Genomic DNA, 17,035 nt, shown 5'->3' with positions numbered 1-17,035 from the left:
ATAAAGACTTGAACTCTGAAACCAGAAAAGTGGGGAGTAACATAGAAATTTTAAAAAAATAATAAATACAAGATGAAGCAGAAATAATAGTTGAATTGGCATCAAACGCTGGATGTGAGTAATGGTTGGGAACTACTTGATGGGTACCTTGATACCTATACCTCCACCTTGAGAGTCGCAGTTTTGTATCTAGCTTGAGAACCTGCAGTGGGAAAGCAACAGATCGAGGTAGTTCTAGTGAATGGTGATCGTGGTCTCAGTACCAGAAAGATTGTAACGGAGGTTCAGTTGCTCGTTGAGAGAGCCGACAAAATTTCATTCAGTCTTTTTCAGAGTATTGAAGAAAATCATATTGTTTTGTGCTTAACAGGAACGCAGTAAACGCCCAAGAACTGCCACCGAGAAAGTTGGTTGTAGTACTTGTGTTACCCACTGTAAAGAGCTCCAAATCCGATACTGGACGTGAGCTCCTTCGTGCCTAAGCGGTTAGCGTACGCGTGGGAGGCCCGGGTTCGATTTCCGCCGGGAGCTCATGTAGTTCGGATTCCACGTTAATCAGTAGGTCCACGTCTCATATAGCCTCGCTGCTGAACGGAACGTTAAACTCAAAATCAACTCAACAACCGATACTGGACGTTTATCTTCTGTGTCAAGTGTAGGTTAAGATACCCGCATTACGTGTGCTGCATCAACTGGCGGTATTCTTACAAGCTTCATTTAGAACAATCTCAGTGTGGATGACCCAGACAGACGAACACAGTCATACATTGTTTCTTAGGCGTGTGTTGGTGAGTGATGAGTTCAGAGTGATGTCTGTGCATATATCGTTATTTTTTGGCTGCAATCTGTTGTGGGTAGACCTCAGTAATGTAGTTAACGTAAGAAGGTCGATGTGTAAAAGTGAGATATGAGGCATATTGAAATTGTGGGGTCCTTGTTTATTCTTGGCGCATTGACTGGTGAGCAATGCTTGAACATCCTTCGTGAGCAGGTGTTCCATCGCTGAGTCGTAAAGGTGAGTTTATAGATTTTACCAGCCGGATTGCATTCCCGACCAATATTGGGAAGATCAGAGAGTAATTATATCAACATCAGAAATGTTGAATAAAGTGACCACCTTATTCACCACATCTCACTCTCCTTGGTTTCTACTTCCGACCAATGTGAAAAACATTTGTGTATATTGTTCATTATAGCTTTGGATATATTCTAGATGCGTTAATAAACGAAAGGATTGTGTTATTCAGGGTTCCTGAGGATTTGAAAAAAAAAAATTTAAAAAAATAGCTTCTTATGCTTCGCAAAATGGCCACATTTTTGAGTTCATGAAGACTATTAATCCCAACTTCAGTGATCAATAACTCCAAAACAAATAATTTCATATTCGACTTTCTGAAAGGAAAAGCCAGTCTAAATATTTACTTCTCTTCCAGTTTAAAAATCCTCGAGCAAATCCAAGATGGATGGCCACCCTCATACCCATATCCCCCCTCTTCCATCTAGTTGATCCCCATCTCATGACCGATGTGAAGAATGTGATCTCAATTTCTCCACCCATTTTCAAATTATAAGGGTGTTTGCAGTTTCTCATCCTGTACAGTTTTTACTTTATTATTTATTTATTAACAGGAAAATATAACTTTGAAAATATAAGATTTTTAACATTTGAAGTTTTAGTACTGCTGATGATCAGTTCCTTAATTTAGCCTTATCTATAAGTTAAAATTCCGTTTTATTGATTAGAGAGCACGCGGTTTTATTTATGCTTATCTGTGGAAATAAATTATTAAACAGTAGTTGGGTTGCCAGAAATACACAATTATGTTAAATAGGAGAGTACGTTTACTTTTAAGGCGCAGTATTGTTCATAAGAATCAGAACAGCTATTTATTATTATTATTATTTTTAATTAAATTTGAAATCACTCTGGAGAGCCCGATCTTAAGAAACATGATAGAAACCTGCCTTGTGAGTTTTCCTATTTTCCGTGTTATCAAAAGTTCCAGTGTATTTTTCGAAATGTCTCGCACTTCATTCTGAACGAAAGAAATGTTTAAAACTTCAGTGATAAGTAAGTATATTAAGAATAATAAATGAAGTAAAAACTTAAGTAAAAAAACAAGTATATAAGGATGTAAAAGATTTGGTTAAAATCTCTCCGTAGTTCGCTTCTGATATACATCAAACTAGTTGTAATGAAAGTGTAAGACAACATGACTTGAACCATACAAGACTATTTATTTATTCTTTTTGGGGTTTTGCAGTTATTGAGAAATGGAAGGCATGTTCTACTCAATCTGGTTGCATGTACGTAGTATGCAAATACCGGAGTTTCAGTTAATTTCATTTTGTAATACCGTCTTTGTTTCTGTGTTAGGTTCAGAACCCTCTTAATATGTATATTCTGGTGCAGATATTTATCTCTTACTTACAAATTGCTTCATGCATTTTGGAAGGGGTCTAAGTAAATTTTGTTCCTTGGTCTATTAGTTCGATATTTCTTGTGTAAAATCAGTAACATTCAAGTAAACATCTTAAAAATGCTTTTAGTCTGTTGGTTAGTCGTGAGTACAGTGGAATGCCATTTCAATCTTACTTCTCAGTTTTTCCGGTTAACTTTACTATAAATGATTAAATTAGCAAGAAGAGATTTTTGCCAATTGTCTTTTCACTTAGTTGGAAAACTTGGTATGAAGTGATGTTTTGCTTTATAGATTGTTTATGTAGTGCTAACACCAATAATTATTTACATTGAACTCTAGATTTCATGTGTTGAAGGCCGATCTTATCTTTGGGACAAATCAAACATCAACTACAAAGATAAATTTAAAACACATATAGGTATGATTTGTGCACTAGATTTAGCATCACTATGCTAATTATGCAACACTACAAGGATAAATCGAAATGAGAAGATAACATGGTTAAAAACTGTGTTCAACTGGGGGAAAAATATTTGAAAGAGCTATATGACTTACTGAAGCGCGGTGGCTCAGTGGTAGAGCGTTCACCTCCGGTGCTTGGGGTCCCTGGTTCGATCCCAGCTCGCGCCATGTGGACTTTGTGGTGGACAAACACCGTGCTCGTGGGTTTTCTCGGGGTTCTCCCGTTTCCTCCCACTTTCTATATTTCACCATTTCATTCATTTCTCTTAATCACAGTCTCCTTTAGTCTAACCGGCATAACCGTGGGACGTAAAACTCAAAGATTTCATTTCATTTTTTCATTTCATGATTTACTGAACAGTCGAGGTTTCGAACCACAGGGAAAATCAAGAAATTTGTATAGTCAGTGATAATAGTGAACCATTTGATAGACTTCTTTAAAAAAGGGTATCATCTTTAATGCCATCAGTGTGATACTTTGTCGCGAAAACTGCTTTTTAAATAATCTTTGAAAGCAAAGTAAAACAGCCGCTAGAATTCTGTTAAAAATACAGCAGTGTTCTATCAGCCTCAGATTCATGAAAATAAGAAATATTAGCTCACCAAAGACCGTATTGCTTTCGATTTCGAAGATGCTAAAATCCAATTAACATTGACAGCAGAAAGGTTGTCTGTTGGTCCTGAAGCTTTGTTTAATCATGTCGGTCCCGGCGTCCCCCACAGGGGACATAAAGTATGGCCATATTATTCTTTCTTTACAACTTTAAAATCAGACTGGCAACATTGAAGACTGTTTACAAGGCATGATCCATTTATGATCATCCCCTGTAAACAGTTTTCAGTGTTGCCAGTCTGATTTTAAAGTTGTAAAGAAAGAATGTCATTTTTTTATGTCCCCTGTGACTCCGGGACCGACTTGGTTAAATGAGGGGAGAAAGTTCTTACCCTCACCATGTTAGAGATGAGCTAGGGATCTGCACTTTGGTCCACGTGTGTCCATATCTACATATTCACCTCGTATTGCCTTACATTTGTGAAAGACGCTATCCCGCAAATGTTTCTTCATATTTAGAAAGAGGAAGTAATCGTATAGAGCCCCATCGGGTGCCCCATAGCAGAACATGCCGCTATCTGCGATGTGATCGCAGAAAATCTCTGCGCCTGTGCAGAATAATTGCTATGTAACGCTGTAGTAAAAATATGATAGTATCATCTTGATTTTTTATTTTGGAATTCCTGCAGAAAATTTTTGACTTACAAAAGCTCATCGCAGAAAGACAAAGTTCTGCCATTGGGATCGGGTGTATATGGTGGGTGGGACAAAGATTCGTAGTCACATTGGCGCACAAAAGTTAGTATGTATCTGTACTGCTTGGGCTGCCTGTCCGCTAGCAGTAACGCTTCGAGCGCAAATCCGCCTCTTTCCTTTGATAGCATTCCATAATTTTGAAACAGGTTCCTGTAATTTTCATGTGATTGTAGCCCATTTTGTAAGTCATCAGCCAAGATCACACTTTTATGGTCTCAAAACACGGACTTTGCTTAATGAATGCTTTTTCGTTATCCGTTTTGAAAGTGGGGGATGAAACATGCTTCGTTTCACTTGTTTATCCCGATTTGTGTGGTGGTGACCATTTCCCCATAATCATTCATGGTTTCCCTGGTGTTCCTACCATTCAACCATCTACTTACAAGTTACGTCGGGCAGACTGGGATCATTTCTTACACCTTTTTAACTTTAACGATGATCCTAATCTTTTTCTTGACGAGCGTATTGCACTATTTCAGCAAAATATTCTCGCAGCTGCTGATTCTGCTATTCCCTGTTCCCGAGGGTCAGGTTCTCGCAGAGTTCCTTGGTGATCCCCTGAAATCTGTCATGCTCTTCTCGATCGACGTTGTGCACTTCGCCGATTTACACGTTTTCAACAGCCGATAATTTAACGCATTATCGTCAGCTTCGTGCTTGTGCCTGCTACTTGATTAAACAGACAAAACGTAGGTTTGGTGAGACTATGTCTCTACATTAACCACGTCTAGTTCCATGACTGCTGTTTGGTCGATGAATCCGCCCTTTGCAGGATTCAAATGAACCGCACTCTATCCCAGCCCTTCACGTAAATGACGTGTTGGTCATTGATCAAAAGCAAATAACGAACGAATTAGGTAGTTATTTTGCCTCCATCTCTAGTTCTACCCACTACTCTGTTGACTTCAATCGCTATAAACAACACGTTTATTATTTTACACTAGGCATGTGGAACCATATAATTTACCTTTTACAGCTGCAGAACTCGACTAGGTGGTATCCACCACCAAGGATACTGCTCCAGGTCCTGATAACATTCATTATGCTAGGTTATGCCATCTACCCGATCATGGGAAGGCTTCCTTACTTACTCTATTTAATCATATCTGGCTTGCTGGTCACTTTCCAGTAGTTTGGCGAAAAGCTAATATCCTTCCTTTTTTAAAACCAGGTAAGATTTCAACTTGCAGTTCTAGCTGTCGGCCTATTGCCCTTACTAGCTATGTCTTCAAGATTTTTGAAAAGCTGGTAAATCTTCGGTTGCTGTGGTTCTTGCAGCGAAATTCCTTCCTTTCGAACTTCCAATATGAATTCCGTCAATTTCGTTCGACCACCGGTTGAAGATGCTTTTCGTCGTGGGGAACATTTAGTGGCTTTTTTGACCTCGAACAAGCGTATGACACTGGCTGACGCCAGGGAATTTGGCAACAGCGTCAATCTTGGGGACTGCGTGACCCTATGGCTTTGTTTTTAGAACAGTTTTTAGGCGAGCGATATTTTAGGGTGCGGGTTCGCTCCACTCTTTCCTATTGCTTCATCCAAGAGAATGGTATTCCTCAAGGTGTGACGTTATTTGCTGTTGCCATCAACAATGTAATGTCTCGTATTACCACACCTGTTCGTGGCCTTCTTTATGTTGATGACCTTTCCATCTATTGTCGTTCTCGTGACCTCCGTACAAGTACTCGCCAGCTCGCTGGCGCTGAATCGTGTATACACCTAGACAACACAGACTGGTTTTCGTTTTTCCGTTGAAAAAACCAAACGTGTTCATTTTTGTCGGTTACGTACCTGTGTTTCAGATCGTGACATTTATTTTCGTGGAACACGCCTTTCGTTTGCTACTAGTGTTCGATTTCTTGGCGTACACTTCGACGTAAACTAACTTGGTGTGAACATGTATACGATCTGAAATATAGATGCTTGAGAGCTATCAACATTTTGCGAGTCCTTTCTCATCGTTCTTGAGGTGCTGATCGTACAGTCCTACGTCTCTATGGTTGCGTGGTTTACTCTTTCATTCGGCCATATATCATTTCAGTTGGCATCTTCTAGTAAATCTTCCACGACTGATCACCATATCAGCAGGAGTTTTCGCTCTCTGTTACAACACTATGTTGACTTCTCCCGATTTTATACAGATGGCTCGAAACGAGACGACGCTGTTGGCTGTAGGTTTGTCTTTGGCCCTGCCCGCTATGGTTACCGACTCCCTTCGTTTGCATCCATCTTCAGTACTGAGCTGCTGGCTGTTCTTGAAGCCTTAGACTATGCTATGTCGCATAACATTGCCCGTATTCTAATATTGTCTGACACTGAGTGCTCTTACCAGCCTTAGTAATGTTTACACGAGGCATCCTCTAGTTCAGCGTGTTTTGTTAAAATGCCATTCTCTACACGTGCACTTTTTGTTGAATTTCTAGCCATGTTGGCATTTCTGGTAATGAGCAAGCGGATACTGTGGCCAAAGGTGCAGCTCTTCATGGTGTTGCCTTCGTGACGCCTGTCGCTTGCACTGATCTTTTTCCGGTGTTCGCATCTCGTCTTTTGCAACAATGGCAGTCGGAATGTGATCTCGCACATGCTAACAAATTGAACGCCATTAAACCCCGTTTAGGAGTCTGGACCTCTAGATCCCGACCGTCTCGTCGAGAAGAAAACCTTTTACTTCGACTACGCATTGGAGATGGTCATCTGACGCATGCGTATCTTTTACTTTAGAATGTGATGTGTATCAACTCGAGAATGTGCTTTTGCTGAGACTTTTTATCTATTCATCTTCATCTTGTCGATTGTCCCGCTCTGGCTCGGCATCGACAACGTTATAAACTTCCTGATGACCTGAACTTGCTTCTTGGTGACTATACTCGTTTTCTTCATGGGCTGCTGCTGTTTCTACAAGAGCTTCAACTTTTGCATGCAATTTAATTTTAAGTCTTTGTGGATGTTTCTTCTTGTATTTTAATGAACTTATTACTAGTTTTATTATTGTTGCTTTTGTCTGTTCTGCTTTTATGATTAACTTACGTCAGCGCATTGGTGCAAAAAAAAAAAAAAAAATAAAAATAAAAAAAAAACCTCGTGGTTGGCGCGCCCAAAAAATCTCTTACTCTTACTTTTGTTTCAAGGTCAAATAGATACACTCAGCATTCACATGTACTCACTAATCTGTTTACAAAAGTATTTTATCTTTGTGGTATAGGTATAGAAAGCTTTGTGAACAATGCACATGTTTTTGTTTTCAAGAAGGGGTCAACAATAGAGAAGTCCGCCATGCTGGTACTTCACTCATATGCTGAATGTCATGTGTGAACGGACTTCTTACTAATAATTCCCTAGCTGAAAATTAATAGTCATATCTGTATCTTCAAGCACTATCTACTTTTGCAGTCACACTTAAGTCTGTAGTCGTTGAGGCACGACTTCTCTTGGGTCATCCTGGAGACTTGTGCGACCACATTTAAATTATCTTTCCCAGCGTTTCACTGTTTCATAAGGCGGGTGATCTGCGCCACACACAGTTGCCATCTCTTCGTGTATCATATGAGCCGATTTTCCTTGAAGTTGGAGGAACCTAATCTCAACTCGGTTTTCGATTTTGTCCAATATACTACCGCCAATTAATTTTCTAGCTGTTACTTCATCTCTACAGAATCTGTAAAAACACAAATGAGTACATATGATGTCACCTGTCATTGTGCATATCTCTGTCATGGTAAGAATAAGAGCTCCCCCCATCCCTTGAAATAAAACAGGAAAAATTAAGAAAAAGACAGTTTACATCATCTTTGGAGGGCCCAACACGTAAGATGAATTTGTAGTTATTTCAATAAGAAATTGATAAGTTAGCTCAATTATACTTGCAGCTGCTTAAAGATATGAGATATCTAAGGAAATATGTTTCCATGAAGTGCTCTGTCTGTACAATTAGCAAAGATACATTCTTATCCAATCTTAAAGAAAGGTCTCTCATTTCACAGTGTCTGGGGTACAATAATTAAGAGGCATTATAAATGTTGAAAGTCCATGACGCATCATACTCGATAATTAATCAGAAGGAAGGAAACCGAAACAAAAGCACCTAGAAGTGAATGAGTGATTAGAACGAAGGCGAACGGTTCATTATTTCAATACATTTTCATGTTGAGTGTAAGGTATGCATTAGTAGAAAGTTGCGGTATGTGATGATGGTAATATTATTTGTTAAAAAAAAAAAAAAAAAAAAAAATGATTATAAGAGTGGAGCGGGACTGAGTGGTTTTGATTGGGGAAAGGAGGAGCACTAAATAATAATAAATAAGAGATTAACAAGTGCTATAGAAGGCTAATCCGCGTATGTTAGACCAAACGCGATTCCTTTCCTCTGCGCACAGAATAAATTCATTTCGGGTCAGGTGCGTCTGTTAGTGTAATGTGTGAATTGGGGAATTTATTTTCGCTTTGGGCCGAAAATGCCAGAAGAACAGTCGCTTGTAAGATAGTTGTTGTGTTGTCCGTTTACGGCGAAAAGTTTAGGGTTTTAGTGATCAGGAAGCAGTGTAAGAACAAGGATTGTGACATTACATGGGATTCTGTAGCCCCAGCGTTTGGTTCTCCAATAGAGGAAGCGAAAGAACACAGCTGTGCACACAATCAATCACCAGCATACAGGCAAAACCGCAAAATGACCATGCATGAGAATCCCCTGACCCAAAGCCAGATGGTGAATTGTTGAAATGTATCTTTGGGAACTGTCAAATGTCCCAACGACTGATTCTTAAATAGGTGTCCAAGGCTGGCGGTTATCACCTTACCGATGCCTACCGGAAGGAACGGAAGTGTAACGCTCGGAAGCTGTACGAACTGTATTTCGCAAACCGAAGTGGGGTACTTCGCTATATTGGATGAAGCGTGGGTGTGCTTTTCTGACTGTGATAAACTAAGAGCTATCATGTGGGTCCGCGCATGCAAAGAGGCTTTCCCGAAAGGGTTCATGGTTCATCCTGAGTCTGATATACGAGCAGAAGCTACCAAAGTGTACGAAAAAGAGAACAACATGGTTCGCATCCATCAAGACAAAGTTTTATTACACACCTGAAGGTCGTCCTTCGTATTCTATCAGGATGTAATGGAGGCTATTGGAATACACGCCATATTTTTAAACGAGATACTTTGAAGTTCCCAGACGCAAATCAATGTACCTTTGTGGATTTGGACCGCTTAAAAAGACTGTGAGCTAAAAGCGTGTGACAACTGTTAGTGGACTCTAGGAAGCTGTGAAAGAAAAATGGAACAAGAACCTCCTCGTTGTTCTCTAACGAAACTTTCTGCGATGGAAACTACGGTGCTCAACCATAGTTCGGAATTAGAGGAGACACGTCGAACACTGCCGCACTATACACCATTGATTTTCGTTACAGTTGGTAAATATAATTTCGTCATATATACTCGGAACGTTCTCTGTGCGTTGAAAAATTATTCCACTCGTTTACATTTGTAATGTAGTGAAAGTTTTTCAGTGAATTATAAACAATTTTCAAAACTTTTGCGAACCTCAGTAATTTTAATACAATATTTCTAACTAGAAATATTGAACAAATTTTGGCAAAATGAGAGTAAGGAAAGTCAGGGAATTTCATAACGACACTTTAAAAGACAATGTTGATAGTCAGGTGTTGAAGTGATATTTTATTAAGTATAAGAATACAAAGATAAATTTGGGTAGTGCAAGTTGTGCAGAACATGGATGATACATAACTGCAAAATCAAGGGAGGGCGGGAGAAATGAATTAGCTACATGCCTTCCACTTTCATTGCAACTATTTTGGTGATCCTCTGGACTGATGTACAAGAATGTAATAGGACTTAAGGTACTATTTTAACAGCTTAGCTTTTTTAAAATAAGTGGATTACATTCTTACGCATCTGCTTTTTATTTTTATTCGTTTATTTAGTTAGTTTTTCCTTAAACGAAATGTGAATAATTCCTGAAATTTGGAACATTTAATCACACAGAAAATGGGAAATAATGTAAGATACGTTCGATCATGTTACTTTGTTTGTTGAAGTCTAGCATCCTTTTTCAGCACCGTTGCTATATAAGACGTGAATTCAGTTTAAAATGGAATCCGAACCACCGTAATTTATTCATTAAAAAAATGTCCTGGAAATAAAGCCCAGGATCATGTGCACCAAAAAACACATAATAACCACTAGACTAAGTTGAAGGGCTAGATTCAACCATATTTCGGTAAAATTTCACTACCCATAAAATTGATCCTTTTTGTCCATTAGTGGTTGGTTGATTTAGGTTTTCTTTGTATTTGTTTGTTAGTGATTGATTTATATTTACTTTGTAAATGTAATTAACAGCTTTTTAAAAAGCTGTTTGTATCGTGTATTCGTATCAGTGATCATAACTGATTGAATATATGTTCCATAACACATACTCGGGTATTTGCCAAATGAACAATGATTTGGGCTGTAGTAAGAGCCTTGTGGTGGACGAACACCATTCGTCGGTTTTCTCGGATTCTCCCATTTCATTCCACCATTCAGGGTTCTCACTCGTCCTGGAAATCCTGAAAGTGTCCTTGAATTGATTTTGTCCTGGAAATAAACTGGTAATGTTCTTGAAATTGTTACGCCCCACTACTGGCATTAACAGTCCTGTTTTTATTTGTTACTCTTGACAGTTTATTTTAATCACAGAATTAGTTTATAAGTTAATGTGTTTATGTAATGCATTTCATAATAGTTTGTTTAATTTACCAAAGTTAGAATTTCCTAAGTTATTTAATTTGTTGTTATTCTTTATCTGCACCGTAATTACACCTTGTGCAGAATATTAATTAATAAAATATTTAATTGTCCGAAAAAGAAGGGAGATTTAAGATTTAAATAGATATAAAAAAGAAATTCATAATAAAAGAAAGAAAGATTTGTAAATGTTTTGAATATCGAATTGAACCAATGTGAATTATTTATAAAAGCGATAAATAGAATAAATTTTGAAGTAAATTTGATATAAAAGACCATTCAGAAGTTAGTTTAAAGATCGTAATCTATAGATTGTCTGTATATCATATTTATGGTTATAAATTGATTATTAATTGTGATGATAGGCCTAACTGCGATCAATATGTCGTATTAGAAAGTTCGTTCTAGGGGCTTAGGCCCTTGTCTTTACCGTAGGCCACCCAAAGTTTAAAATGTGGAAATAGTAATCAATATATACATGTAAAGCTCCCAATTCAAAATTTTAGTGTTCTTCGGCTTCTGTTTATGTACGAATACCACCTTTTACAATGAATAGAACATCTGTATATTTTCTCCATGTAATGGTTGATTCTAAAATATGTACATGTCGGCCTGGTATATATAATAAATATTAAATATGTTAAAATAGCTGCCTTCATCATGAAACATCTTATCCGCTTTACTATCAGCAGATTCTTTTATTTACTGGTGCTAAACATTTTGTGTTATTCGAATTAACATGTGAAATTTGGGCAAGGTTATATTACTTTAAAAAAATTATTAATATGTAGTGTAAATGATATATATATGTTGAATAAATATGAATGATAATTGTTATATTAAATGAGCGAATAATTTTTTTAAAATGAAGTTTTAACCTTGTCATAATATGTATAAATACGATAATGATGAAAGTACTAAGCATCTATTCATTCTGCTAAATGACAAGATACCTCTGAAACGCTATGTTAACCGATATTATAAAATTACATGGAGACAAATAAGATTTCTTGCCGATATGTGTTGAATGAATAACTACTGTACATGTAAATACAGTTTCTAGCAACTCGTACATGGAACAGGTCAAATTTGGCTGGCATCCCTATCAATAAAGCTATTGTAATTGCATTTAGTTTTCTTTGAATATATATTTTAATGTAAGAAATTAACGATGGTATCATCCACAGAAATTAGTTAAGTCGCGGTGTTCATTGTCCCGCGCGATTTGATTGTTTCCTGGTTGTTGTTACACTTAATATCTCCACACTTACCTGAATCTTCTGTGTTTCCACGTCAGAACGCGTGGTGGCGACCCAGGCAATATTAAATACATACGTGTTTAACCATAGTGCAAAGCGCATTAGCTAGGCAAAGCACAGCCCAAAATTTACAGAAATACTGAATGTCAAATTTTTTATAATTATAATGAAGATTTTAATTGATTGCTATTTTTGGTTGCTATTCCTGTTTTTGTGCTGAATAATAATTTGTCATGATCCTGCGTGTGTGGGTGGTTGGTGAGCTTTCTTTCTCCTAATAGGGTGGTTGGCTGGGAGAACTTCTCTCTTCTTTCATCTACTAGCCTTTTGCCCCATTCTTCAATGCTGTCTTCACTAGCCTCCAGAAACTGTGCTTTGTACCAGTATCAATCCTCCATAATTAGTCTATTTTCGCAAGAGTATTTACTCTTCAGTAAAATTTCATAGGAATGCTATTTGTGACAAGGTTATATCTAGGTGAAACTCAGTTCCTTGCTATACCAAAGAAACTTTAACTTACACATGAAGCCGAAGTCTTGCACAGAGCAGAAGTCTTGTTTTCCTTTATTGACAGAGTCAAATGCCATCCGTAGAGCAGCTTCACTAAAGAAGAAAGAGGTTATATCTATAGATGAAGAAACCACACAACTCCATACTCAGTTGTGGGAGACCCGGGTTCGATTCCCGGTGGAAGATCATGTGGTTCGGATTCCACGTTAATCAGTAGGTCCATGTCTCATATAACCTCGCTGCTGAACGGGACGTTAAACTCAAAATCATCATCATCATCCATACTCAGTTGAAAAACTTGTAATATACAGTAATTTCTTTCTTTCTTTTTACATCTGTCACACTGTCACGCAATGAAAATGCCATGTACGAAAAATAGATTTTTGTTTGTAAATTTGTTCGGTGCACAATTAAAATGTCATATAATTAAAATGTCATAAATAGAAAGAATGAATATACGTGTGCTGGATGAGGGTGGGTCGAGTAGTTATAAAGGGAGTTGGGAGGCCAAAAAAAGCACATTACGTTCTGGTTTGTGTATTTAATTATTGTGTAGTAATACTACACTTGCATTAATATTCACTGCATAAGCTACTATACTTTTCATTTCAGTGTTGTGGGTTTTGAACCTACAGTTGCAATCCTTATACAGTATACCTTCCTCTGTCTAAGTCCTGGAAAATGGTGATTTTTCCTGGAAACGTCCTGGAATTTTGGGGGGGAAAGAGAGTGGGAACCCTGACCATTTCACTCATTCTTATCATCGTCTCCTTTAACCTATATGGCATACTTAAGGACATAAAAATGAAAGATTTAATTTCATTTTGGGCTGTAGAACCTAGTCAGGGAAATTAGAGATCAAAGTAGGGAAAGAAACAAGTGGAAACTTCTTGGAATATGTAGTACTATTTGCGAGTATTGCTCACGAAAAGTTCCAAAGAATCCAGTTTAGGAGATATAATGTCATCAATATGGCCACTATCTAAATTTGTAGGGTAATATTTAAACGGGTATAACTTCTCACAAAATAGAGGTAAAAACGTCATTTCGGTATCAAATTCAAGAGAAATAATTGCGCAGTGCAGAAAAAAGTGATTCATACTGTCATATGTGTTCAAATACATTAACAGAAAATGTAGAAAATGACTTCTTTTATATCGTTATTCAGTTAATTTTAATGTAATGTATTGACATTCCTTATTTTCTGGATTTTTATTTATTATTTTATTATTATAGATTCGACACATATTCAGAGAAGTTTGAGGAAACTAAATGAATTAATCGCTGGTTGTGATCCTGATGCTGGTACCAGTCAAACACAAACCAGTGTTACTTCTGGAAGTTCCTGGACACCAACTTCTAGTCGCAGTGTCACTGTTCCATCACGGCCGAAAAAGAAACGACGTTTTCATGAGATACGCCCACTGAATTGTTCAAGCAGTGTAGCACCAGCAAGTAGCAGTTACGACCATAATCGATTCAAGCCAATGCGCAATTTGAATTGTTCTCAATTGTGTTCCATGCCTATCGAATCGCAGATAGATTGGTTTTATCAGAAGAATTCGTCGGGAAATACTGGTCAAAGACAGGCATCGCCAAGTTTAAGTAGTTTCGCTTCACCAAGTTTGCCAACAGCTTTTTCAAGGTCGTCTCTAAGATCTCCATCACCGCGTTTACCAAATGATATTCCGAACACAGCAAGCTCAAGTAGCAATGTTATTGAGGAACGGGAGAGAGCAAGTACTGTCACTGACGGTCAGCTGTCATGTTTCTCAAGAAGCGATGATGGTACTGAAATACAAGTCCTCGGGAGCTCTGCTTGTGTGACTGGCAGTGTTACAAATGATAATGCGATTGTTCCTGATGTTGAGGCCTGCAGAACTTCAACCCCTGTTCCAAGAGATGAAGCACCAGCAACAGACGAAGGAAACGAAGCTGTGTCAGCTAGTACAAACAGAGAAGTAGTAGTTGTTGATAATGAACCAGAAACTAGTAATTCAGAAGTGAATCGACAAAACCAAGAGTCTGCGAATGTGCCGTTAGGACAAATTTCAGATGTAAATAACGATGATACTCTTAATCAGACCTTAATAAGTCTTCTAGAATGTCCTGTCTGCTTAGATTATGTTGTTCCTCCTATTCATCAATGTAAGAGAGGACATATTGTTTGCAGTAGTTGTAAACCCCAATTAACACAGTGTCCAACTTGTCGATCAAGATTTTCAGAAGTTAGGAGCCTTGTGTTAGAGAAGATAGCTGAACAGCTGTTGTATCCGTGTAAAAACTACATGGCTGGCTGTGAAAGTAAGTACAGATTGCAGGACAAAACGGAACACGAAGCCAATTGCTATTTCCGTACCTATAAATGTATTATACCACAATGCAATTGGAAGGGTTTCTGGCAAGAAATTCTTGCTCATATGAACGATAGCCACTCTAGTGTAGTAACTTGTGGTGAGACCCAAGTTCTTCATTACCATCTTAATCCAATGTGTACAAATGCGAATTGGATTGTTGTAGCGTTAGGTGAGATATTTCGTGTAAATCTTGCTTATAGTGTTCAAAAATCTCAAATTTATGGTTGTGTACAGTATGTTGGCCCAAGGAGAAATGCAGAGAATTTCATATACACCTTTGAAGTTTTTAACAAAAATGATCGTCAACAAAGAAGACTTATGTACAGTAGAGTAACACACAGTGATTTAGTAAAAATATCTTCATTTTATCATACTGGAGATTCTCTGGCAGTTAGAGTTGATACTGCCAACTTACTTGCTGAAGGAGGAAAACTAACATTAAACTTGCATATAGCTAAGCGTATTAACAACTGAATTTTGTGATATTATGTAATAATACTATATTTAACAAATTTACAAATAATACTATATTTAATTATATTAGAACATTAATAAATTTTAAGTGGCTAAATAGTCATTCTTTCTAGGAGTATAACAAATTTATTCGTTGTTCCTACATGCAAAGAGACAGGATTGCATAATGTGTTTCGATTTTTATTGTTCTGAGCTCATTTAGTAATTACTGTTGTGGAATCATTTAGCAGTTTTGAAATCTTGTGTGCGTGTGTATGTTCAGGACACAAGATAAGCTTGAGTTCATTTGGTTCGAAAGTGTGCTACAGGATTGTAATTATATTTTGAATTTTGATGTAGAATTCTGTTATGTTAAGAGCTTTAGTATTGTATAAAGTTGCAGAATTTTACCGATGAGCTAACAAATAACAAAGGGAAAAGAATAAGTTTCATAATGTATGGTATATCTTATGAAGATTTAAACTCCTTACATTCATCTGTGATAAGAAAAAGGTTATGTATTAAGTTCTTGAGTTACCTAAGCTAAAAAGCTTGGTTCTTTTTATTGATATTGTCGAGTGTGAAAATTTAATTGTACAGTGTAAAGAAAACGTATGAGCCTTTATTACTCATGTAAGGCAAAAAATCTTATAGTTACTGTTTAATGTTTTAAACATAGCAGTGAAAAAAAAAGAAAAGTGAATGATACGCCACTTTAAAATTTTAGTTCATTATCGAACTACAGAAGATGAAAGTATCTAATGAGGTGTATCATGTTCGATAATTCAGTAATATATTTCTGTTCTGGAAATCATAGTCTTTTTCTTTCTTTTTGTTTGTTTTTTATACTGTCATTTCAAAATATTTGAGTGTAAGTTTTAAAATAAATTATAACAAAAAAAGTAACATTTAGATTACTGTGATTAATTTTTATCAACTGAAATAAATAAGACCGTTATACTATATCCCAGTGCTCATAATTTTCATAGTTTGTGAATGCTAGGGCAAAGAGCACGATTTTTGTGTACAAAGAATCCTGAGGTGATGTTTTTACTACAGTGATTATCCAGCTGTTGAGTCGGAAAGGAAAGTGCATACCTACCCCACATATACTCATACAATAACTTCAAGAGACATTAACCAATTTGAAAATGGTTATCTTCCAAGTTAGAAAAAAACATCATTAGTTTCTATACCAAACAAATCAGTACAATTTTTTTCCATTCGTTCTGAAGTTACTAACAAGAGAATGTGTTTGAAAGGGGGTATTCACGTAGTTAAATAAGAGACTCTTTGCTACGGAAACCCTGGTGGATTTGCTTATTTAGTTAACATCCAGAATGGCAGCCTCCCAACTAAGGGCTTCAATTGTGAAGTAAGAACACAAACTATCACCTTTCCAATTCCGATTTCCAGTGGGTCAGACTCTTCGTCATTCGCTAAGTTCGCATCCCAAGTAAATTTGGTGCTAGAAGGGGACGTTAAATCTCAGTTACCTGGTTCTTAAGATATGTTACGCTTATG

The 17,035-nt window shown here is 37.1% G+C and overlaps 1 protein-coding gene across 2 annotated transcripts in view; it reads left to right on the top strand.

The window, feature by feature from the left end:
• LOC145694893 (uncharacterized) overlaps nucleotides 1–16,322 on the top strand; it is a 34,449-nt gene extending 18,127 nt beyond the window's left edge. For both annotated transcript variants that reach the window (XM_081771618.1, XM_081771617.1), the window contains one exon: nucleotides 13,938–16,322. In XM_081771618.1, the coding sequence (XP_081627744.1) occupies nucleotides 13,938–15,532 (1,595 nt within the window). In that variant the 3' untranslated portion in view covers nucleotides 15,533–16,322. The remainder of the gene's footprint in view (nucleotides 1–13,937) is intronic.
• The last annotated feature ends 713 nt before the right edge of the window (nucleotides 16,323–17,035 follow it).

Source organism: Thermobia domestica, chromosome 9 (assembly GCF_964235325.1).
Source record: "Thermobia domestica chromosome 9, izTheDome1.hap1.1, whole genome shotgun sequence".
In the NCBI taxonomy this organism is placed as follows: domain Eukaryota; kingdom Metazoa; phylum Arthropoda; class Insecta; order Zygentoma; family Lepismatidae; genus Thermobia; species Thermobia domestica.
This window is presented reverse-complemented; position numbering and strand designations above follow the sequence as displayed.